Below are 25,143 nucleotides of genomic sequence, written 5' to 3' on the forward strand. Positions count from 1 at the left end.
TAATCGACTATTTAGAATTCAACGAAAATATTCTTGTTTTATCTGAATAGTAGTAATTATAAAAAAATCATATGATCTCCGTAAAAATGATTATGTTAATATGGTTAACGGTATCTATGGAACTAAATAGAATACTCAGACAGTTGTTGTGATGTTTTTTTTTTGAGTAAAAGAAGTTTTTTTTAGTGTTAAATGTTTCACTATCCGTTTATAATTTTTAATTGTGTTTGAAAAAAGCCAAGAAAAAAAAAACTAATAGCGTGAAAGCTCTTTTTTGACAGGTTATTGCAGAACATGCATTTTCATGGTTTCTATTCGGTTCCATGATTTCTAGATGTAACTTGCGTTCTGATTTTTTGAAACTAAACTGGTTTCTGAAAATGAGCTTCAAAATTTCTTTCTCGGACCAAAAAAATATGATTATAACGCTTCACTAGAGTGCCACCCAAACATTTTAACTTTGAGCTCAAATATCTTATCTCTTGTAAAACCAATCAAGAAGTGGCTGATTAACAAAATGTTTATCATATTCTGATTAATGTTTTTCAGTTAACCACACTTTGGTAGTAATTCATGGAAATGAGATATATCGTCTCAAATTGGGAGGTTCGAGTGACACTCCATTAAAGTGTTAAAGATAAATTGCCGTTTTTGGCGCGAAAACTCCCCTCTTCCACCAAAAATCATATTTGGACCATTAATACATAGTAGCTTTTGTACTCTACTAGTTACTACTGTGCTTCTCTACACATTTATTGCTCATCTCCTGAGTATGAGTACCTATAACTGTTTCCGGAACCATCTTATATCATCCCTCAAAGTTATCGGTGCAGGATTTGTCAGGGTTCCCTGCCAAAATTACTTTTTATCCCCTTTAGTTTTTTTTCTCGTTTTTGTGTCCAATATTTCCATCACCCACGCGTTTCCATAAGACATTTCCTTCTGTAGAAATTGTCCTTTCTGCTAAACCCCTCAATTTTATTTCAAATAAAATATCATGAAGGGATAGAAAAGATAAATGAAGATCCCTTTACGTCTAGTATTACCCGAAGAGCCCCCTGAGGCGTTGTCCTAATATGACGCCATATATAACGACAGGAAGGAAACAATGCCCTCGAGGAGTCAAGAACAGGTCTAGAAAATTGCACGTAGAGCAAATAAACATGGCGGATTTCCTGAATTAGAAAGTGTTCAATTGCTAAGAGTGTCCCATTTGTAATTGGCAAGGGTTCGAGAACAGAAAAAATTCTAAAAACTTTAGTTTTTCTCAACAAAAACCCAGATTTTCAGCTGAAAAACAAAAATTGTTTTCATAAACAGGTGAAATTTGGATGACAAGAGTTTTACAAATTTTTAGAAAACCCCCCAAACTGGCTCCCGAGAGCCGAAAAAAATATTATAAATATTTTTTGACGTAGGAAGAATAGCTGAAAAACTGAAAAACAATCGGCAGGGGCGTGATCAGATATCAGACGAACCCCGGGCCAGTTCGCAGATATATAATTCACTCAATGAGCAATTTAGAAGGTGTGAGTGACGCTCTCTCACTTGCTGCACATGTAAATTACATTTTCGAAAAAGAAGATGTGAAAAACCCCGCTCGAAGTTTCGTTTGCACTCATAAATTATTTAATCGAGAAAAAAACCTTCATATACTTCACAACTCACTACTCATGCCCTCCGGATGTCACCGGGAAAGAAGTTTAATATCCGGAGTGCTATAGTTTATACGTGCGTATGAGTTTCCCGTTTGAAATTCCATTATTCTAAGCCTTCCGTGTAGGCGGTCGAGATTTCCACATTGACACTTTTGAATGAAATTTGACTAGTGTGTTTGGGAACGAACCAGATGTGACCATGATGGCGACGCACAACTATCGGGTTTCGAGGAACAAAAATAGAAGAAGAGAGAAGATATTGAAATTGACTCTGTGTGGTCCTGAATTTTGGAACGAAAAAAAGTGACTTTTTTGTTCATTTTTCTGTTGGATCGGTCAGAAGTGGGAGATGTTATTTTCAGAAAAAAGGCGCTGAAAACTGAGTTAGACACTCGCGACAAGAATGCCACTGACAATTCTCTAGAAGAAAAAAATAACACGAATATTTATGAATCTTGTAAGACAAGAAGTTTTTTTTTCCTTCATTTCTTGGACCACACTTTTACAGAAATCTCCTCAATTTCAGTAATTCCGTCTAGAATCCAAAACTGGAAAAACAAGGAATTCGTCCTTGTTAATTACACGCGTGACCGCCCATCGTGAAGAGATGAGACACAGCTAATTAGGCCCCCAATGTTTTGAAACCGAATAAGACGGCGGCGGTGTCTCATCTGGAAGAATTATGAGAAGCGCGCGCGCCTTGCTCGAATGACGCATTCGGAACTTCTGAGCCCTCTCTCCCGAGTAATTTTGTCTTCCGATAATTTTCTGGATATATGGTATCATAGAAGGAGAAAAAAAACTCCGAAGCAGCTGAAAATTGCTTATTTGGAGCGCCTTCTGAAAGTTGTTTGGGCTTGAGTCGCGGTCTCCTCTCCGGTGGGCGGGCCGAAGGGCAAACACGCCTGCGGCACACTCGACTCCACACTGAATATTGGCAGTTGTCCGCGAGACAGGGCTCTCTTCGCGGATGCGTTTCCATTTCTAGGTGTCTTCATGATGAAGCCACGTCGGACCCGAAGTGCAAAGCTTCGTCGACGTCAACAGTAAGTTGGTTACTAGATTGCTTTTAATTTTTAGCATCTAAATTATTTGGTTTGATCTTCTATTTTTTTCGGATCTTAATTCGTTAAATTTTTTGTATTTGACTTTTTTATGGGATCATATCGATACTAAAGATTCGAAATGTGAAATTCATCGGTATTTGGTGAAAATCAAATTTTTTGTATGAACAAAAATTTTTAAAGTTGTTTAGTTTTTTTCAATAAATATTTTAGAGCTTTGGAAAGCTATAAAGCTCAAAACAAGCAAGTATCGATTTTGGCACAGAAAGGTCTACCGAAATCTAAGTTATTCATGAAATCCAAACGATAAGCCAAAACAAAACATTACCCGTCAATGAGATATACGAAAACAAAATTTTCAGTTGATTTCCAGCATTTTAGATCACTTTCAGAAGTCTGGAGCTCAGCTGTCAAGTTTCCGATGACTTTGAAACTTTTGCACGGTGTAAAACAGATCTAGATTAAAAACTTTGCATTCTAAGAATTTTTTGAAAATTCCTAGTTTTCCAGCAACACTCCTTTTTGCCTGTTTTTGCACTGAGAATGAAAATTTGAAAGTCGAGCTCTAGACTCCTGAATATAGTGAAAAATTACTAAATGTCGATTTGAATAATTTTTTGTTTACCGATTGAATAATACTGTAGCTTGAATGTTTATCAACACTATTTTATATCGTTTCTTCCATTCTCATCAATTTCAGCTCCACACTGAACACTACTATTTTCAGTCTAAATGTAAAAGCGCATACATATTCTAGCGAACCAGAATTCGAAGTGAACCCCAACGAAAAACAACGAAGACCCGTGTCCATTGAAATCGAATGGATTTCCTCTCCGGTCTTACCTTACCTTTTCCGTTCTTTTCCTTTCGTTTTGCTCGTTTTTCTCGTTTTTCAAACGGCCAATACATATGTTTCGTTTGAACCAACCTCTCGTTTCCCTCTAAACAACACCACGTTCGGTTTCAATGTATTTTTAAGTGGGGCTTGTTCTCTGGATGTAGGTTTCGTCAATAGCTCCTGGCCTTTGAAAGACTATTGGAGCTCATCTCTTGATCTAGGAGGGGTCACTCATTAAAGAAGAAAATGGAGAGGGTGGGAAGTGCAAATAAAATAAGAAAATATATATTTAGAAGAGTATAAACTATGACGACAAAAAACGTATAGTTGCAAGTAGAGAGCACAAGAAAAATGAAATTAAAAATTTTTAATTCGCGTTTTCCAGAGTCCAATCGTCGGATGGCAACTTTTTCGAGAAGGTTACAGCTCCAGGTGATGGAGACGTAGACAGAGATGACGAGTTGTACACTATCAAGAATTTGAGCATTAATGGAGACAAGAGGCAGATAGAGGTAACTAGAACTTAGAATATTTCTCGGGTCTTAAGAACCCAAATCTTCTGAACTTCTTTACTATCCATTTTTTATAGTTTCAGGTATATTTGCTAACAGCCTGCTATAGAGAGCTCCGGCTCTAGGAAGTTTCTAACTATTTTTGAGTTTCAGTATATATTCATATTCAGTATTCACACACAAAATGTAAAACACCCTACACACTCTTCCCAATGAGAAACTCATCTTTTTTGGTTTTCCCCCTTTCCCCGTACTCTAACTTGTTACTTTGTTATTTTTGCACACACACAAAAAATCTTCTTTTGGTTTTTTTTCCCGTATTTAGTCAAGTGCTTCTTCTTTTTCAGGCTCTCTATGTGGAGGCGTTGTACACGATTACCCACAAACTAGGACAGGGAGATGTGGAAGAAAGTCAGGAGAGCTTGTACAAATACGTGCGTAATGCGTTCCAAGGTGATGCCGCGCTTCACACAGCGCTCATGGAAAAAGCCAAACAAAACAAGGTACAGTATATCTAGTAGCAAAAAAGTCACCTGTCGCAATTTCAGCCACCAAGTGTTTTGCTCAATATCCTTCTTCTCGAGGCCAAGGACTTGATTGCAAAAGACGTAAATGGTTAGTACCAAACTTTCAGAAGGCTGAAGCATAAAATCGGCAATTTCAGGCTTCAGCGATCCGTTTGCCATGATGGGAGTAGTTCCTGGAACACGCAAGGAGAACCAACCAATGACCGAAACAGCTCACCCGGAGAAGGATGAGCAGGAAGCAAAGTCGCCAAGAATGGTAGACATCTAATAATTATGAATAATCAAAAATGTAAGATTTTCAGCTCCATGGAAAGAAAGATGGTCTCATGCATCGATTCGGAGGATCGTTCCGTCGTAAAGTCAACAAGAAGGGAAAGCCCCAAGACACATGCACCATCCCAGCCAAACTCATCAAAGCTAGCTCGGTCCAGAAGAAAACGTTGAACCCAAAATGGAGTGAAAGATTCCAATTCGCTGTCGAGGATGTGCATCGTGATCAGTTCCATATTGATATCTGGTAAGAGATAAAACTTAAAAATTCTAGTTTGTCATTTTGAGCTCAGTTATTTTAATCTAGATTAGTGATATCAAAAAGCCTGTCAACTGATAACTTATTAATCATAATATCACCTATATTTTATTGGTTGACTAATTTTTGATGTCTCTCATGGGAATCGAGATAATTGAGATCAAAGTGCACGTATAGGAACAGCTCGTTTTAGAGCGGTTACATAATTTTGTCTGATGTTCAATTGAACCTTTTTGAGCATAAATCTGATGTCAGGTTTTATGAACAATGTCTAATTTTGGTAATGGCGAGAAATCGTCTCAACAAAGTGTCTGAAAATGTCATAGAGTTAAAATATAGGTCTCGAAAATTCAGAAAAGAGAATCAAAATTCCGATGGGGAGTTTTGCGGGAAAATGAGCACAAATCATTTTCGAATGGACATTTAAACTAACTCTCTTGAAAATTCCAATTTTCTTTTTTCAAAGTAAAGTTACAGATATTTCCAAATTCCTATTTCAGGGATCATGATGATGAAGAGCAATCCGTTCTGGACGCAGTTTCCTCCCTCAATCAGATCACTGGAGGATTGAAAGGAATCGGAAGATACTTCAAAGAAGTCACCCAAAGTGCTCGTGCCAACTCTGACGATTGCACCGACGACTTCCTCGGATGCATCAACTTGAAACTTGAAACGATTCCACCGGAAGGTTTGGAACAATGGTTCACTCTTCAACCAAGATCCGAAAAGAGCAAGGTCAGTGGGCAAGTAAAGTTGAAGATCTGGCTGTCGACCAAAGAGGAAGGACGTGCTGGAGACGATGATGAGACTTTGGATGTGAAGGAACACATCGAGCTTCTCCGTCAGTTTGCCCTATACGAAATCCGTCAGACTGGCCAACCAGTTCGCTTCTGGGATGGTGTCTATCCTGAAAGAGCTATGCTCATCCTCCGTCAACATGCCATCCAAGGAGATCTCACCGATGTTCATCTAGCCATGTGCCGTTGGCTTGCGTTCCACTCCATGATCCACATCGACATTTCATTCTCCCTTCTCTATAAGACCCTCCAGAAGATCATTGACAAATGGCAACCACTTACTTTGGACAAGGAGGAAGAAGACATGCTCACCGACTCGTTCTCTTCCTTCGATTCCTATTGCAAACGTATGATGATTGAACATCGCGAGAAGTTCACTCCAAGCAAGAGAAATAGCGGCGAGGAATTCTCGAGCCTAATCAAGTGTATGCGTGCTCTCCGTGAATCACCATTCTACCAGAAGTATCTCCCATACAAGCGTCCATTCCATGCACACCTAGAGTCTCTTGTTGTCAAGAGTGCAGAAGACTACATTGACCGTACTATTGAATACGTTCAGGATCCAGATCCATGCAAAGAACTTCTCAAATTGCTTAATATAGTAAACGTTCAATGCTCTCGTTTCCTGCACTACGCTGCAGTCATCCGTGAAGTCGCAAGAATCGACTATTCTCAGTTGACTTTAAACACTTTTGATCGGCTTCTCACTGAATATTTGACTTCTGAACTGATGAGCGAGAAGAAAATGGATCTCAAGTCTCAAATGAGAATCTCGGCTGCACAGGATCCACCAAACGATGATGACTTGATTGATCTGATGCGCATTCATATGGCTTTCATTGAGCTTCGTAATTATAGACTTGCCAATCGAGTGTAAGTTATTTTACTACAAAGTATGACATTAACAAATTATTGATTTTTCCAGACGCGTCCGTGATGAATCCGAATGGTATGCAATCTTCAACAAAGGTATCAAAAAGTTTCTAGAGGTTGCGAAAGATAAAGCACTTGCTCGTGTGAATCTCAGTTGCCAGCTCGATATGCCGATTTCCACATCATCAAACGACATGCGTCACTCAAGCAGCCATATTGATATCTGTCATATTATTGAGCAGGTATTATGAAATCGGAGAAAATTTATGGAAACCTTAAACCTTTAAATTACAGTTCACGGTATTTTGGGAGCGAGTAGATATCAATGATGCCGGCTTGAAAATCGAGTACACCAGTCTTTTGGTTGACGTTATCTGCGAAATTGTTACTGTATACTGTCAAAAAATTATTTCTGGTTTGGAAGCGGAAGGATTTACACAGGAGCTTCAGACTTTCATTCCATCGCAGCTTCTACATTTGGTAGGGGTGTACGGTAGAATATGAGACATAGAAGTTTATGTATTCCAGCTCTGTGCCGCCATCAACAATTGTGAACAAGTGCGTCGTAGTCTGAACATCACTGAGAAGCTTCATATGGATGATATGTCGCTGGCTTATGAACGTGATGCAAGTCGGCTCAATGTAAGAATGATTCTGAATATGAATAATTACTGTAGCGGTCAATAATACATACAAAAACGGATTTTCCAGTTGATGTTTGACAATTTTGACCATTTCAAGAGTTTGGAGCTGGGTTGTCACATTTCCAAACATTTTAAAAATTTTGGAAGGTGTAACAGACCTAGATGGAAAACTTTGCATTCACGAAATTTTCGAAAATTTTCTATTTTTTCGATTTGTCGGTCTCTAAATGAAGCCTGTTTTTTCAAGTTTTCAGTAGAAAAAGGACCAAAAAGGGTCTTTCAAAAATTGCTGAAAAACTAAAATTTTCCAAGGTTTGTAAAAGCTAAAAAACTTGGAATATGTCTAGGTTTGTTTTACACCCTCCAAAATTTTCAAAGTGGTCCTAAACTTGATAACCGAGCTCCAGACTCCTGAAATTGGAAATAATGGCCGGATAACAACTGAAAAATATGTTTTTGTATACCGTATTTCCTCTAATAGAAACCCACTTCTAATAGAAGCCCACCCCGCGAGGTGCTTCAAAAAATAGAAGTTCACTCTCTAATTGAAGCCCTTGGGCTTTTATTGAAAAAAATAGAGTAATTAAAAATTTCAGAATTCTTGGAACTGTGATTTTAGAACTCAAAAATTTCTCAATTTCTGATCTACAGAATTCTTTAATTTCGAATTTTGAGATTCTGGAATCTCAGAGTTTCAGAAATTCGAAATTTCGGAGTTTAGAATTGCAGAATGAAAACTTTGAATTTGAAAAAAAAAACCGAAGTTCAGAATTTTTAACTTCCGAATTGTCAAATTTCTGATTTTTTGAGCAAACATTTTTTTGAAAATTGATCCTTGAAAAACTGAAGCCCACCCTCTAATTGAAGCCCGCCTCTAATCGAAGCCCTCCATGAGAGAGTGGTTAAAAAATAGACGCCCATGGGCTTCTATTAGAGGAAATACGGTATCTTATCGGCAGCTACCGTATATGAAACCGGTTTACGGGACCTTCAACAATGGACTCACAATGGGAACTCCTCGAAAGGAAAAAACGAAAATTCTATAAATATATTTTCATGCCCCTACCCCCTTCTCAATTCCAATATGTAATTTCAGGGAAATCATCTCTGGAAGTCTGAAATCGAAAACCGTCTCGAGCAGTGCGAAAACTTCATCTGCTCAGAAATCGATCGAATCGTTGGATTGCTTACCGGACGTCTTCTACCACAGATGAAGAAGCACGTGTTTCATCTCGCGTGGAGCCCGACCGCTCAACTCGTTGAAGACTCACTAAAGCCGTTGACTGATATGGTAGCACACAATTCACCTATTTATTTTTTCGAAAGAATAATGTTTCAGTTGGACATTGAGCTCTCTGCTGTCCACAAAAACTTGCTGCACAGAAACTTCTTGAGAGTCATGAGTGCACAAGTCTCAATCGTTGTGAAGCTTCTCAGGGAGTGTGTCTCTGAAAATGTCGGAATGGAGCCATCGTTTTATCATCGACTCTTCGAAGCGTGGCACGTGCTTGTTGAATTCTTCCATGCCGGCGGAAAAGGGCTCTCCATGGAGGCTCTGGAGACAAACCCAGATCATATGGTATGGTTTAATTAAGCTTTATCAAAATTACTATTTTAATGAATTAAATTCAGAAACTGGTCAAAATCCTCTCCCTGAACCAAACAGCAACGGAACAACTCATTGAAAAATACTACAAGGATCTTCTCAAACAGCAGGTATCGTTTCATAATCTCAGCAACAGAACCATTTTTCAGACATCTGTCCCTTTTATCTATCGCTATCTTTACTAACACTCACTATTTGTCTTCGCACCTATTCACACAAAGTGTTTTATATTTATATTTTTCATTTTCTCTAATTTTTTCCGGCTTGATATCTAATCGCTTATCCTACTTTTTGAGTGCACCCATTGAGGCGCGCATCAATTTTTCATTTTTCTTAACGCTTTTTTTCATCTTCCAACACAGACACGCACAGTTTGTAATTGTGACTCACGGCCCCCACTCACAAATACTGACAATATAATCCTCCTCAGTTACTAAAAGAACTCACACCCACCCATTTTAGGCGCTTGCTGATCACCAATATGGAGTAAGTTGGCCCACAAAGAGAGGAGAAAAATGAAAACCTCTCTTTTTTTAAAAAACAATAATGAATGGATTTTCCATAGTTATCACCTGCCTCTGCGGTGCTTCTTCTAATAATTCAGTTTTTTTTTTGGACTGTGATTTTTTTTCAAGCTATTCTTGCTAGTCGCGTTTTTCCCCGATTATTTATATTTCAATCAGCTTCTCCTGAAATGCTTTCGGTGCTTAGAAAGTGCAAGAAAAAGATATTATATTTTCAAAAAAAAAAAAATGTGTTCCTTCTCCTTTTTGTAGTATATCTATTTTGCATGCATCACTTGGCTGAAACTCTGCTGTCTATAACTGTGTAATTAGTATAGTGAATGACAGGTAGATGTGTTCGATTAATTATAGAATCTTCATTCAGAACGAAGTCAGCGAATGTAAATATGGAATTCTTAATGTGCGAGCGTACTACAATGGAAATGCACAAACTCTTGTTCTTGATGGTATTCAACTGAATCTCAATTCATACAAACTAATTTTTTTCAGTTATTGGAGCCAAGCAAATCATTGCGCTTGATTCAAACGGTCTCTCCGACCCATTCGTCGTTATCGAAATCATTCCAAAGTTCCGCTACCCAGCAGTCCCCGTCGTCAAGACGAAAGTAGTTTCGAAATCGTTGAATCCGATATTTGACGAAACCTTTGAATTGTAGGATTCAAAATTTGAGTCTGTTTTAACTCTCGATTTTCAGCCACATCCCACCAAACCCGCCATCCACCGCGATGCTTCATTTCACTGTAATGGATCATGATTACTTGAGATCCAATGATTTTGCTGGAGAGGCATTTCTGGAACTTAATGATGTGGGAAAAGATTTTAAAAATATTTTTAAAAAACTATTATTTAGGTCCCGGGATTCGGCGCTACTGGGGGAAGCACTCTCCGACAGTTCAATCTCATTCTCATCCAACCAGTGTCTAACAGTGAGTTTCATTTATGACCCTGGCATACGGTAGTTTCAGGATTACTAGGCATATCAATTCTGGCGTTTCCTAAGAAATAGTATTTCAAGGGGGTTCCCTGAATTCCAGTTTTTTTTCAAATTACAGTAATCTTTAGCAATCAGGTTTTCTACTCCTTGTAATTAATTTTGTAATATCCTAGATTACTGTAATATTCTAGATTACTGTTGCAACCTTCATTACTGTAATATCCTAAGCTACTGTAATATCCTAGACTACTGTAACATTCTAGACTACTGTGATATCCTAGATTACTGTAACATCCTATATTACTGTAAATTTGATGACTGTAAAATACCAGTTGCTTTTGTCTGCAGCCTTTCTAAAGTCATATTTTTCAATAACTGCAGCTTCCATTGTTCCGTTGTATTCTAGATTACTGTAGCTATTATGAACTTTCTGACTATCCTTTTTTATTCCCTTCGGCACCTGAAATTATAGTTTCCTAAATATCTCTCGTTTCCCCAATTTTCCCAAATTACTGTACTCTTTCAGACTATTGTAGTTCTCTATGCTAACTGTGCTTTACGAATACTGTCTTAAAAAAACAATTTTCAGCCAAAGACGTGCTGGATGTGTTGAACAGCCGCAAGGAAGACAAAGATGCTGTGGAGTTCTTGCGATCTATCAGCACCGTCTACTAATCTGGATATAATTCTTTTTTTTTCTCGTCTCCAATAATTTTTTTGTGAACCCCCACCCCCAACGAATAGCATTTTGTGATCTCAACTCCCCCCTCCCCGAATTCCCCATTTTCCCATTTATTTGTCTTTTTGGTTCTGCCTGAAAATCTCCCATCTTATTCAGAAAAAAACAATGCTTGGGCCCCTTATTTTGCTTCTTTCCCCCGTGCCGACTTTTCTTGCGTCTCCTGATAAAACTGCGTAGTTGCTTTTGACCAAACTATCTCGATTTTCTTTTTGTTTTTCTCCCCCGGCTACATTTCTCTCCTTCTCCTCTCTAAACGATGTCCTGACGTAGAAAATCTGAATGTGGCAATATGCTGGTTGTAACCCGTTTGATGATGACATTTTGCTTTTTTTCATTCGAAAAAAAACACAAACTTACTTCTTGAAACCTTTTTTTCCGTCGACCTTTTTTCCATGGATAAAAATTTTTTCGGCTGTTTTTTCTGATCTTAACAACCAGCCACTTGGCACAATATAAGAACAAAAAGCAAACCTCATAGAGATGGAATGTGGAAATGACAGAAAATAAAACTTTCTGGCTCAAAAATTCCGGATTTTTTTCAGATGTTGCAGCTCATGTAGAGTTCTTTTTTCTTAGCCCAATGACAGAAAGTCATTTTTCAGGTTCTCCTTTTAGTCCGTTTTCTGGATTAACGCTACACAGGTAACTCAAAAGAATATTATTTATAATAATTTCAGGACGATGTTACAGGGTGATGCACTGGTTCGAGTTAGATTTTTTTTTTTGACCGGTCAATTAGACCAAAACCTGTTTTTCAATCAATTTTCGAGCATTTTGATGATTTTCAGGAGTCTGGAGCTTGGCAGTCAAGCTCTCGATCACTTTAAGAATCTAGAGGCGTGTTAAACAGATCAGAATTGAAACTTTGCATTCACCAGATTTTTTGAAAATTCCAAGCTTTACAGCTATTTGCCGATTTCTGAAAAACACCCATTTTTTCACAATTCTAGAACAAAAACGTGCTAAGAGGGGCAGCTTTCAACAACCGGCGAATAACAGAAAAACTAGGAATTCTCAAAACATTTTGTGCATGGAAAGTTTTTAATCTAGGTTTGTTTTAAACTCGCTAAAATTTTCGAAATGATCTAAACATTGGCAACCGAGCTCCACACTCCTGAAAATGATGAAAATGACCGAAAACAACAGAAAAATACGTTTTTGTAAGTATAAAGTGGCGAGAAGTGATGAGGAGAATTTTTTCGAACATTCATAACTCTGTTCAAAATTGCTCAATTGACTTGAAATTTCGCATGAGAATAGCTGTAAAATCCAAAAACATAAAAATCGGTTTTTTGAAAATTCTCATTCTCAGGATTTTCAGAGTAGTTAAAAATTTATCTCATTTTTAGATTTTACAAATTTTCCCTAGAGGTGAAAAAAAATGTTCCTACAATTTGAAAACGTTTAACATAAAACTGATAAACAGCTCAAAACACATCATTTGTGAAATTTTAAGCATCAAAAATACATTTTCAGCTGAGTTACGGCAAAAATGCAGACACATACCTTTTATGTTCTGAGCATCATAGCTCGAGAGCCCAATTTGGACACTGAGAATCATTTGACATCTAGAATCGAAGCCAGAAAAAATTCCGGAAATTTTTTTTTAAATTTTCTGACCATTGTTACAGCTGAAACTTCTTTGAAAATTCTAAAAATGAGAAATTTTCAAAAAATTGATTTTTATGTTTTTGGATTTTACAGCTATTCTCATGCAATATTTCAAGTCAATTGAGCAATTTTGAACAAAGTTATAAATGTTCTATAAAATTCTCCTCACCACTTCTCGCCATTGTATCTTACTGACCGTTACTGTATGTATTCAATTAAGTGAAACAAAAACTCATAAATCAAATAAAATCAGAACCGGTAACCTCAAAACTACATCCGTTCCATCTATTGTTCATATTCTTCTTTTGTAGCAACAGCAAAACGCCCACATCTACTCAACGCGATTAATTCTTTTAAACTAAAAATCAAAGCAAAAGTTTATTTCTCCTCACAGTTTCATTTTATGTCTTACATTTTCACAATTTACTGGAGCTTTGGTGTTCAAAAATTCCAAGATTATTTGTACCTATCAACACCACCCACCGAATTCCCCCCCGCCCCCCCCCCCCACCGATCATTCATGCATTTCCGCTGCCAGGATCACATCCACAAACATACACACTCTTCCACCTCCCTCTCTCAATCTCCACTAACACAGTTGCCATCCATCCCAGAAGACAGATAGAGAAGATACGCAAAAACCGTGTGTCAGCTGTTACTTGCCACAATCATTTTGTTATACACTTCATGCTCTTCACTCAGCCAGGAGCCCTCGACACAGATTTCGTACTAACCGTTTGGACTTTTTTCTTTCATCTTTCTTCTCTCATGGCCCTCGTTTTTCACAAGTGTTTGTTGAAAGTTTACCTTTTGATCTATGCCTAAACATAGTGTAACTGTCCAAATTGGTAGTTTTAGAATACTGTATGACTGAATACATCATTAGATAATTTTATATCTTTTTTCTTCTTCAAAATAATTACCGTATATTTCAATAACCTAGATTCTTCTGAAAGATATCAAAAAATGATCAACTGATAAAATATTCATCATAATGTCACCAATATTTTTAAAGTTTACCAATTTTTGATATCTCTCATAGGAACCGAGATAATTGAACTCAAAGTTTACGTTTTGAGAGAGCCTCTACCAGAGCACCATCTCATAGAACTTGAGATAATTCTGTTCAATTTAAGAGTGGATGGAAAAGATCACTACATATTAGAAAGGATGCAGTAGCTCTCTTCTTAATAAAATTATTTGAAGCCTACTTTTTTTCCAGATTATTGTGAATAAACCCAAAAAACTTTTCTCGAGGTAAAAATTGAGATTAAGCAAAATTTGTTTTGTTTTTATTGTTGATACTGTATTTCCGCCAATGGAATCCCGCTCAAACCGTTTCAATTACCGTGTTTTCACTAATTGAAGCTCATTTTTTACGTACATTTTGAGCTCAACTATCTCGGTTCTTATGAGAGATATCGAAAATTTGACAACTAATAAAGAATTGGTGATATTATGATAAATCTTTTATCACTCGAAAGACTTTTAAAATAACTTATAAGATTCGAGATAATTAAGCTTACTGTCTACAATAATTGTTGCCGAAATGCCCAAAAATACATCTGGTCTTATTTCAAAAACTCTTTCCGTCGGAAGTGAAATGTGAGCTTCCACTGCTTGATTGAACAATTTCCATATTTGGAGCAGCCCCCCCCCCTTCTCCATTTTTTCCTTCTATTTTTTTTGTCCCATAAGACTTTCCCATAAGATTTTCCAATCAAGGCTACCTTGCTAATCAAAATCAAGTTTACCCCACCCCCTTTAATTTCTCCTCCCCCATCACTCATGTCAATTTCATTTCATTTCATTTAAATTTCCATCGTAACCTTGTCGGAGTTTTGAAAACGCAGGTTATCTCCGGGGGAGAAGAATCTTTACTCTTCTCCATCTAATCCATCGGGGTTCCGCAATCAGATTCATCATATTTCACGTCTGGCGAGTTGGTTCGGTTGTCGTCCCGCGCACGATTACACGTCAGCAGTTTTGCGCAACAACTGTTGTTCCAATGCTTCCAGAATCGTTGTGTAACGAACACCGGTATCCATTAAATCCGTTGTCAATTCCCTTTCAACTTTTGCGCACTCCTTACATCCGGAGACTGGTGGTAAAAAGTTTAAAATTGCAATTGTCGCTTTTTATCGTGCCTCATTCTATTTTCTCTTTTGCTTTTTCACCAGAAATCCAAAAACCCCAAATTCTTTCCCAGAGGAAAATTTTGGTGTATTTCGTATTCTCATGAACACAGAGTGCAAGAATCTGAGGAGGGGTCGGCTCCCGAAAACTAATCCCCATGGCGGAAAAGAACACAACTATGAAATGACTTAGTAGCGGAAGTGGGAGAAGAAGAAGAAGCGGTTCACTCATTTAGTCATTGCTTCTCTTGTCGCATATGCCGTAATCTTAATTTTATTATGGCAACTCACGCGACCACCCTACTGAGAGGGGGGGGGGGTCGGATGGGAATTTTATAACAGAGAGAATCAAATGATTTTGCATGGTTTTCTTTGGGAATGTTCATAGTTTTGAATCAAGCATTTTAAGTGGGATTTTCCTTAATAACGGTAATTTTTGTGAAATTATAAGGATTACTGTAGTTGTTGTTAATAGCACTGTACTAGTTTTTCTGATAGAAATTCACCATATGTATATTTTAAGTTCAATTAACTCGATTTCTATAAGATATACAAAAATTATGTTCACTGATAAAATATAGGCAACACTATGATAAAAATTTCATCTGCTATAAACTTTTTGCTATTCTTTAAAGAAACAGAGATAATTAAGCTCAAAATTGTGCTCAAAGTACACATAGGCTTCCATTAACGCAAACACGGTAAGTTGGACTTTCGAAGTGTTTCAGACTATCCGTAACCTGAATATTTTTTATTTTCAGAATTGATTTTGAAAAAAAGCGGAGCTTAATTTGAAAACTCCATTTCTAAAAAATAATGACATAGTTTTAGAAATTTCGAATTTCAGAAAATGGAAAAAATTTTACGACGGTTTTTTTTACATTTCCGATTTATTCAGAAACTAGAATTTTTTGGATTACAGTATGTCAAATGAGTAAGCAAAAGTTTCCTTGCGGGCTCTCGAGCAGATTACTTGTAATATTTTTTTGTGTTTTGAAGAAATCTGCTTGTCAAATCCTTTCAATTTTTTTAAAGTTGTGATGAGAAATTTCGAAATTTTAGAAATCTGAATATTCTGAACTTCCGTATTTTCAGATTTTTGAAACTCGGAAAATTACCAAATATTGAAAAAAAAATCCGAACACTTCTGGTTTAATTTTTTTTCTTTATCTCAATTTTTTGATTTTTCATCCCATCATTTTGACATACTCTCATTTTCATTTTCTTTTCCCCATACATGTTTTGGAATGATTTGCTTCCCCCAAAATTTTGAAGATTTGAGAATCCCAGTGAGAAACCAAAAAAAAATCATTTCTCAAATCAATTTTCCGCTCGTCCTCGCCAATTTTCAATGGACGAAACAAATGAAAAAATCCTTCTCCGCGAGAGTCTCGATTGATTACTCTCCTCATGCGAATCCCATCCGCTCCTGAGACCTTCCTCATCTCACCGAGTCGTTTTTCGCTTTGATCTTCTTTTCTTCTTCACCCATACTTCTTCACTGCTGCTTCTCATCGTACTTGCTTTTGCTTTTTACACTCAGTCATCGTTTTTCACACCGGCAGACGATCTTTCTCTATCTCTCGTTGTCTCTATCTGTCGAATTTGCCATTGACACTTAATTTCAAATTTTCCACCAGGATTGACACATTTTTCCGACCAGATTTCATTTTTATTTTTTGAGACAAGTCTGGCCAAGAGTGTATGTACTTTTCACATTTTTCTTGGGTCTTTTGGGAATCGGGACACTGATTCCTAAAAAGAGACACATGTAGGAATGTGTTCTAAAATATTCATAGAAAGTCGAAAACAAGCATTCAAGTCTTCTGTTTTTTCTTCTTTTCTCAACCTGTTGGAACCCAAAAAGTCTCCTTCGCCCAGAATTTTTTTCTCATGCTTCACTAGATCTTCCTGAAATCGTCATATCCGCTTGAACTCTGGCGTGTATCTTCCCGCCTAGGGGACCTCTCCCATCATATATCTATCTTTTACATCTTTTGTGTTCCCCATTCGTTTTTTTTTTGTCTTGTCTTTTGTTTTTGTTTTCCAACATTGTGTTATTTTTGTTGAGTGGGCTCTTTTTCACCAATAATTGCTCAATTCCAGATGAATCTGATGCTAGTCCTCCTTGGACTGGTTGTCGGTGTCGCCGCCGTCGTTCGGGATCCAATTGGACAGAATCTCATCGTCATTCTTGCTGATGGTTACGGTGCAACGCTTCTGAATAATACCAAGCCAAATGCGTCTTTCGGTATGGAACAGTTTTGAAAAATGAAGAAAATTCGTGAACTTTCAGGAATCCGACACCTCGCCGCAAACGGTGTTCAGGTTGACTATGTGACACCATCGTTTCCAACACATACATGGCCTCAGTGGATGAGTTTGTCTACTGGTATGATTTTTTTTCTGGTTAATGGAGGGTAGACAATTATGGGATAATTAGAGTCTAAAATACTCAAAGTTGCTCCAAGCTCTGAAATTATCCCAAACTTCCAAAATCAATATAAACAAACCGGGTCGTACTTGAGCTTGTTTTGAAGCTTTCTTAAGCATTTTTCAAACGATTTTGTGCTTTTGCAGCCGTTTTTTGGAACCAAAATCATTCATGGGAAATGAGAAAATATTTTTCAAAAATGATAATTAATACTGTACATTTTTAAAAGCTTTTACACCAGTACATGTTGTCCATACTTTTAAGCTCACAGTACCGGTCCACAAGATATATAAAAAAGTGTTTTTCAGTTGACTTTGACCATTTCAGGAGTCTGGGGCTCGAACGTCCACTTTTGGATCACTTTGAAAATTCAGGATGTTGTAAAATAGGCTTAGATCAAAAACATTGTATTCACAGAATTATTGAAAATTTCTAGTTGGTTCAGCTATTTGCCGATATCACCAATTTTTGTGCCAAAAACGTGAAAACAGATGTCTTCCAGAAATCGGCAAATAGCTGAAAATATAGGATATTTCAGAAAATTTTGAAAATACAAAGCTTCCCATCTATATTCGTTTTACATCCTGTAATATTTTTGAATTGATCGAAATCTTGACAGCCGAGACCCTTACGAAAATGGTCAAACTGGTGGATAGTCAACTGAAAGATACATTTTTGTATATCTCATGGGCAGATACTGTATATACTTGTTTGATTATTTCAATAATTTGCTGACTTAGCAACTTGGGACTACATACACCCAGTCATTTATAAATCCTATCACTTTTCCCCGACAAAACATACAACATGTTCACTCAGCATCATTTGTCATTTGGAAGATCAGATCATAGTTCTCGTATCTTTTCCTGCGAAATTATCGCTAATGACTCTCCACATGTTGGCATTGCGGCATCGCTACTCTGCGTGGGAAGTCATCTTTCAGAAAGCGACAAAAAACACTTTTAGAACAGGCGGCGGGAAGGAGCCCCCATGCGATAACGAGCCGTTTGAAGACGTTTTTTGTTCCTTTTTAAAACTCTGAGGCTGTTTCTTCTTCTTCTTTTTTTGTGGCAATAAAATAATGGGCCGTCGAGAAACGAGGAGAGATGTATCTTCGACTGCACACTTCTTTCCGTAAAATAAATGAGGGAACATGACCAGAGGGGGGACAAGCTGAGTGATATATGAAAACAGCGGTTCGGGTGATATCTTCCGAAATACATATGAATATGCTATGCAACATGTGTTCTGACAAGCGCAAGGTGCATCGAATTACAATTGAACGTGTTTAAGGTCTCTACACCGAAAACCATGGATTCACAGCTGATTACATGTGGGATCGAAAGACAAACTTCACTTTTGAACGAGGAACAGGTACAAGACTCTATGAATTGACAATTTTGAAATTGAGTATGTTTAGGACCAAATGACACTGAAGATGTTTGGTGGGATGATGCCAAGGCTCCACTTTGGTACACCGCTGGAAAGGCTGGCGTGGATGTTCACTGCTACTGGTTCGTCACTGTCATGTACGTCAACTCTAAAAACATTTTCTAAAATTCCGTGTCAATTTTTCAGCGCGTCTTCTACGATATGGTTGTTCAAGTACCGGAAAAACGTTGGGCCAATCTTGATGACCCACATCAGACTGATAACTTGAGAGACGTGTTCCCTGAAATTGTCAATAGAATTTCGAAATATCAAGTTTACAAGCAGCAAATGTTCCTGATTCGATATGCCAACATTGGAAATGCTCAGAAGGAGCACGGACCAGAATCTGATGAAGTCGAGCAGGAGGTTGCCAGATTCGATTTGTATATCAATGAGCTGCAAGTGAGTAATGAGAATTTTTAAAATTCTTCAATATCTTTGAGCAATTCAAGAAAAATATTGAGAAAAATGAAATTAACCGGGAAAACCTGCTATAAAAAAGCTCTCCACAATAGGAACTAATTGCATTTAAATCAGTTTGTGTCACATACAGTACCGATTCTTTAATATTCACAAAGATATGTTTTTCTGTTAAATTTCAATCATTTTGCTTTTTTTCAAGATCCTGGAGCTTGGCTGTCAAATTTTAAAACACTATGAAACTCTCGAAGGACGTTGAACAGACATGAAAATAGGTAATTTACAGAATTTTGGGAAAACTCCTAGTTTACCAGCCATTTTCGGATTTCTGATAGACACCAGTTTTTCACGTTTCCAGTACAAACAGAGACCGAAAAGAGGTGTCTTTCAGAAATCGGCACAATGCTGAAAAACTATGAACTTTCGAAAACTTCTGTTTTTGCAAAGTTTCAAATTTAGATCTGTTTTATGCCCTCGGAAATTTTCAAAGCGATCTGAAATTCGACAGCCGAGATCCAAGCACCTTAAAATGGTCAAAATGACTGGAAATCCACTGGAACATGTTTTTGTATACATAAATTGTTGGCAGACATTGTGTTAACGTTGCGAAACCCTTTTATCACATGTTTTACGGCTTCGTAAAATTCAAAAAAGAAATTGCATCGACCGGGAATCGAACCCGGGCCGCCCGCGTGGCAGGCGAGCATTCTACCACTGAACCACCGATGCTTATATACCAAACATATGCATTCAAAGCAGTAGCCAACAAGTTCCATTTTTTTTATTTTTCTCTGGACACTCTCTTTTTCCTCGCGCCTATCTCCCTTTATATACATATTACATTGCAGCAAAAACTAGAAGAAGCCAACCTATTCTCCTCCACCAATTTGGTTGTCATGTCTGATCACGGTTACACTCCACTGCAAAAAGAAGAGCAATTCTTTATGGAACAGTGTCTTCCAGACTACTCTTTGGTAAGGAACATAGAGTCTTTATGATTAAAAATTTGGATTTTTCAGGTCAAAAAGATTGTCAACTCTCACAGCATGATCATGGTGTTCACTAATCCAGAAGATGAAGGAACTGTCCATTACGAATTCAGCGTTTGCGAAGTGTGGTCACCAATGGGAGATTACGATGAGAACGATACTCCATTCGTTAAGACCTATAGAGTGGGTTTAGAACTAATGAACTTTCAAAATTTTGGGTTTTTACAGATGTCCGAACTGCCAGAGGAACTCCATTGGAAAGGATCGAGATTCATGAGCGGAGTGGTGTTAATCACCAAGCCAGGAACCAGCGTTGTTACGGTAAGGAAACCAGAATAGAGTTTTGAAAGATGCGACTAACATAAAAGCAGTGATATTATGCGTAGGAGGAACGGGAAATTTTTAGAATTTCGAATTAAAGGATTTCGGAAAGAAAATTCTTCCGGGCTTTATAGAACGGTCCTCATTGTCAAGAGCTCGCTCAATTATCTCGATTCCTATGAAAAATGTCAAAAATGTATCATCTAACCAAAAACTATTGATATTATGGTAGACATTTTATCAGTTGACAATTTTTTTATACCTTTGACAAGAACCGAGATAAAATGGCTGTAAAGTTGAAGGGGACCATCTAAAACAGGCTTCACGGTACCAAAATTGTATATAATGATAGAAAGCTGATGTACCAATTACAGATAAGCCTGTGAAATAATAAGTCCAAACAACGCTGATCAGATTTATCGCAGTTCCTGTCAAAAAAGTGATTCACCGACCATTTTAATGGAAATTCGATTATTTGATTAATTACTACTGCGATTTAAAAAAATAGGAATTTTTTTCATAGACTTCGATATAGTCGATTACGTTGAGCAATCCATTTTGATAAAAATCAATAAAACCAAAAAAGAAAATTGCGTTGAGGCTTTTTCTTGATGAGTCATCTTATACAGTCAACTTTAAATTTATTTATCACGATTAATGTGAAAGATATCGAAACTTTGCCATTTGATGAGCTGTTTATCATAATGTCAACAATATTTCATCAGTTGGTAAAACTTTAATATCTTTCACAGAAATTGAGATAATTGAGCTAAAAGTTGACGATCTGGAATCACGGTAGCTATAAAAATTATTCTTTATTTCTTCAATTTTAGGTTTTTGACAGTAAGCAAATTCGATGAAATTTTAACCAAAAATTTTCAGAAAGAACTTCCAACCGTGCCACACAGTGGTGATCCAACAATCGACGCCAAACAAGCTTCCGGATGGGAGCCAACTCATGACGATATGAAGGGAATCTTTGTCGCTCGCGGTCCAGCATTCCGAGAAAACGAACGATTCGGACCAATCGAGATTGTCGACGTCTACCAAATGCTTCTGAACATTCTCAGCATTGAGCCAGCTCATCCACACAACGGAACGTGGGGCAACGTGGAGCACATGTTGAGCGAAGGCTGGGAAAACCGCGGTCCAACTGAAAACTCGTCTTTTCGGTCATCTTGCACACTTCTTTGTTTTATTTCTGTGCTTTTGCACTTCTTCTTCTAGTTTCCTTGATCTATTTCCTTTTGAGATACATCAAAACAATATGTAAGTGTGTACGAGAGAGACCGAAATTCTGAATTTTTAAGGTGATTCGATCCCTGTTCTTTCTGTTCCCCCCCCCCCCCCCCCCCATTATTTTCCCGTTATTCTTTCCTTTTTTGCTAAACCCCCCTAAATTTTTTACCAGCTCAAAACTGCCGTAGGGTTTGTTCAACAGCATTTCCAAGTCATTTTATACCAAGTTTTCGCTTACTGCAGACGCCCGAATAGTGCAATCCGCAACTCTAGAAATCCCATCCCTTTTTTTTGAATTCTCAACTATCATTCATTTCAGAATGAGATATTTATAATTTTTTCATTTTATTTTCACCCGGTTTCATAACCTGTTTCTTTTCATTGAATTTTTTGAAGAAATAAAAAAATTATCAAGCCTTCGGACCTTATTTTTTGGGCGTTGAGTCCCTCTCCGGGGATGTTTGGAAGGATAATCATAATTCTGATAATGCCGAAAATTCATTTATCAGATTATCTCAAAATTCTAAAACCCCCAAATTTTATAAATCAGAACATTCACAATTTTAAAAATATGAAGTTTCCGCTTTTATGAAATTCCTTTTTTTCGAATAACATATTCCGTAATGCTGGATTTTTTGAAGTTTTGTTTCTTTGGGTTCCCGAATTTCAAAAATCTGAATATCTCAAAATTTCAAAATTTTAAATTTCGGAATATCCTAAAGCTTTCAAAATAGGAATATACCGAAAATTCCAAAAATAGGAATAGTCAAAAGTTGAAAAATTGAGAAATTCTGAAGTTTCGAAATTTTTAAAATCAGAATATTCCGAAATTCCGAAATTCTAAAATTGAAATAATCTGAATGCCCTGAAAACTCGAAAATCCGAATATTCCAAGAATTTTCGAAAAAGGAATATTCCGAAATACTAAACTCCCGAAAATTTTGAAAAACTTCGAAGTTTGGAAATTCCGAACTTTTGAAAATCAGTATATTCGAATAATCCAAAGTTTAAAATTGAAATTTTTTCAAATTCCAAAATTTTTAAATTTTTAAAATTGGAATATTCCAAAATACCAAAATTTATTAAATCCAAAAATTCGAAATTTGGTAATATTTAACAATCTTTCATCTTTCCGGGATTAGGAAATTCGAGGCTTCTAAACATCCGAAATTTTCAAAATAAGAATCTTACGAAACTACGAAACTTTAAAAACTGGAGTATTCCGAAATTTGAAAAACAAGAATATTCCAAAATTCCGAAATGTGTTAAACCGGAATTTTTCAAAGCTCCATAGTTTCTGAGTTTCGGAATTCTCCTGAAAGCCCATTCCGACTATCTTTTTCGGTGGATCTCCCCTCCAAAAGTTGGCATTATTCTCAACATCTCATGCTTTCTTCCCTTTATGTTGGATAATGGGCGTTGCTGGGGTTTTCATTCGCTTTTTTTTCATCCGAGCCAATACTGGTATATTGGTTGGTCTCTTCCGCAAATCGTAGGATTTTATTGCTCTCCTCCTCATATATATTCTCATCGTTTCGCTTCTTGTCCTCTCTGTCTTCAAAAAATGTAGACGCAAAAAATGAGACCAGTGTCGTAAACAGAAGAACAGAGAAAAGGACATTATCATACGGTTTTCATATAGGCGAAAAAGCACAAGCCATCCCCTCACGCTGCCTTGTCTCGCATTCCCTGTACTCTCTCGCTCTCTTACTTTCCCCCTTCTTCTGTACTATCAATTCGTGTGTGTTGCCATTCGACACTTCGAATATATGTCTCGCGCGGGTTCCTCCATGGGTGGTGGTACCAGTGCTATGAATTCGACTGGCGGTGTTCAAGACACTGCTCCAGAAGACACTGAATCCGCATTCAACACCGATACTCTCTATCCCAGACATCCAGAATCGATCGATTTGGTGAAGGATATCGAGAAAAAATGGGCATCGTTGGATGAGTGAGCTCAGTCTGCTTGGCTGAGAGAGGTAAGCGTAGCCAACTAAGAAAACAAAATCTAAAATTGTTTCAGCTCCCGTACATCGCTTTGGATCCACGTATCGAGAAAAACGTCCCAACCTCACCCGGGTTCTCAAAGAAGGACCTTCAGCAACACATTTTGAAGACTATTACGAAATCTGCAGTTCTTGATCGACATCAGGAGGTGAGTTTAATTGAGGAGAGAGTAGAACTAGTAACGAGCAGAAAAAGAAGAAGGTTCTCATTTGGATCGATGAAAAAACAGTCCTTCTCTACTCTCGCACCCGTCTCCCCTCGTGCCACCCAGTATGTTTTTCGAGTTGCGCCGTTCGAAGTTTGTCTAATTGGGAGACGACGAGAGGAACGACGGGGGGACGGTGGGACGGATGGAGGAGAGATGGTGTCTAATTGGGGTAAGACGGGGGACGACGGGATGGGTTTGGGAGATGGTGTGTGAGCAGCACCGGTGGGTACTGTAGGTAGGGAAGAACTAGTCACGAGCAGAGAAAGAAAAAGATTCTCATTTGGATCGATGGAAAAACAGTCCTTCTCTGCTCTTCCACCCGTCTCCCCTCGTGCCACCCACTATGTTTTTCGAATTGCGCCGTTCGAAGTTTGTCTAATTGGGAGACGACGAGGGGAACGACGGGGGGGGCTGTGGGACGGATGGAGGAGAGATGGTGTCTAATTGGGGTAAGACGGGGGACGACGGGATGGGTTTGGGAGATGGTGTGTGAGCAGCACCGGTGGGTACTGTAGGTAGGGAAGAACTAGTCACGAGCAGAGAAAGAAAAAGATTCTCATTTGGATCGATGGAAAAACAGTCCTTCTCTGCTCTTCCACCCGTCTCCCCTCGTGCCACCCACTATGTTTTTCGAATTGCGCCGTTCGAAGTTTGTCTAATTGGGAGACGACGAGGGGAACGACGGGGGGGCTGTGGGACGGATGGAGGAGAGATGGTGTCTAATTGGGGTAAGACGGGGGACGACGGGATGGGTTTGGGAGATGGTTGTGAGCAGCACCGGTGGGTACTGTAGGTAGGGAAGAACTAGTCACGAGCAGAGAAAGAAAAAGATTCCCATTTGGATCGATGGAAAAACAGTCCTTCTCTGCTCTTCCACCCGTCTCCCCTCGTGCCACCCAGTATGTTTTTCGAATTGCGCCGTTCGAAGTTTGTCTAATTGGGAGACGACGAGGGGAACGGCGGGGGAACGGTGGGACGGATGGAGGAGAGATGGTGTCTAATTGGGGTAAGACGGGGGACGGCGGGATGGGTTTGGAAGATGGTGTGTGAGCAGCACCGGTGGGTACTGTAGGTAGGGAAGAACTAGTCACGAGCAGAG

General features: G+C 38.0%; 2 protein-coding genes and 1 non-coding gene across 3 annotated transcripts; 2 read left to right on the plus strand and 1 right to left on the minus strand.

Moving 5' to 3' along the window:
* Positions 1–1,684: 1,684 nt before the first annotated feature.
* On the plus strand, positions 1,685–11,182 carry CBG02073 (the record flags this gene model as incomplete). Its single annotated transcript, XM_045239058.1, has 19 exons — positions 1,685–1,731; positions 2,021–2,115; positions 2,647–2,704; positions 3,946–4,072; positions 4,420–4,575; positions 4,621–4,687; positions 4,737–4,855; positions 4,902–5,116; positions 5,629–6,798; positions 6,851–7,040; positions 7,093–7,278; positions 7,327–7,440; positions 8,539–9,021; positions 9,075–9,158; positions 9,511–9,534; positions 9,937–10,018; positions 10,062–10,224; positions 10,268–10,503; positions 11,097–11,182. The coding sequence occupies 19 exons, from the start codon at positions 1,685–1,687 to the stop codon at positions 11,180–11,182; spliced, it is 3,702 nt and encodes a 1,233-aa protein (XP_045092023.1).
* Positions 11,183–17,101: 5,919 nt separating this feature from the next.
* Positions 17,102–21,817, plus strand: CBG02074 (the record flags this gene model as incomplete). The annotated part of the gene is made up of 9 exons (XM_045239059.1): positions 17,102–17,246; positions 17,292–17,387; positions 18,723–18,803; positions 18,850–18,953; positions 19,008–19,262; positions 20,129–20,254; positions 20,300–20,452; positions 20,498–20,590; positions 21,473–21,817. 9 exons carry the CDS (start codon positions 17,102–17,104, stop codon positions 21,815–21,817), a joined length of 1,398 nt encoding a protein of 465 aa, XP_045092024.1.
* On the minus strand, positions 19,939–20,009 carry CBG28886. The gene has a single exon. It is a non-coding gene (tRNA).
* Positions 21,818–25,143: the final 3,326 nt, after the last annotated feature.

Source organism: Caenorhabditis briggsae (genome assembly GCF_000004555.2).
Source record: "Caenorhabditis briggsae complete genome, chrX, whole genome shotgun sequence".
Taxonomy (NCBI): domain Eukaryota; kingdom Metazoa; phylum Nematoda; class Chromadorea; order Rhabditida; family Rhabditidae; genus Caenorhabditis; species Caenorhabditis briggsae.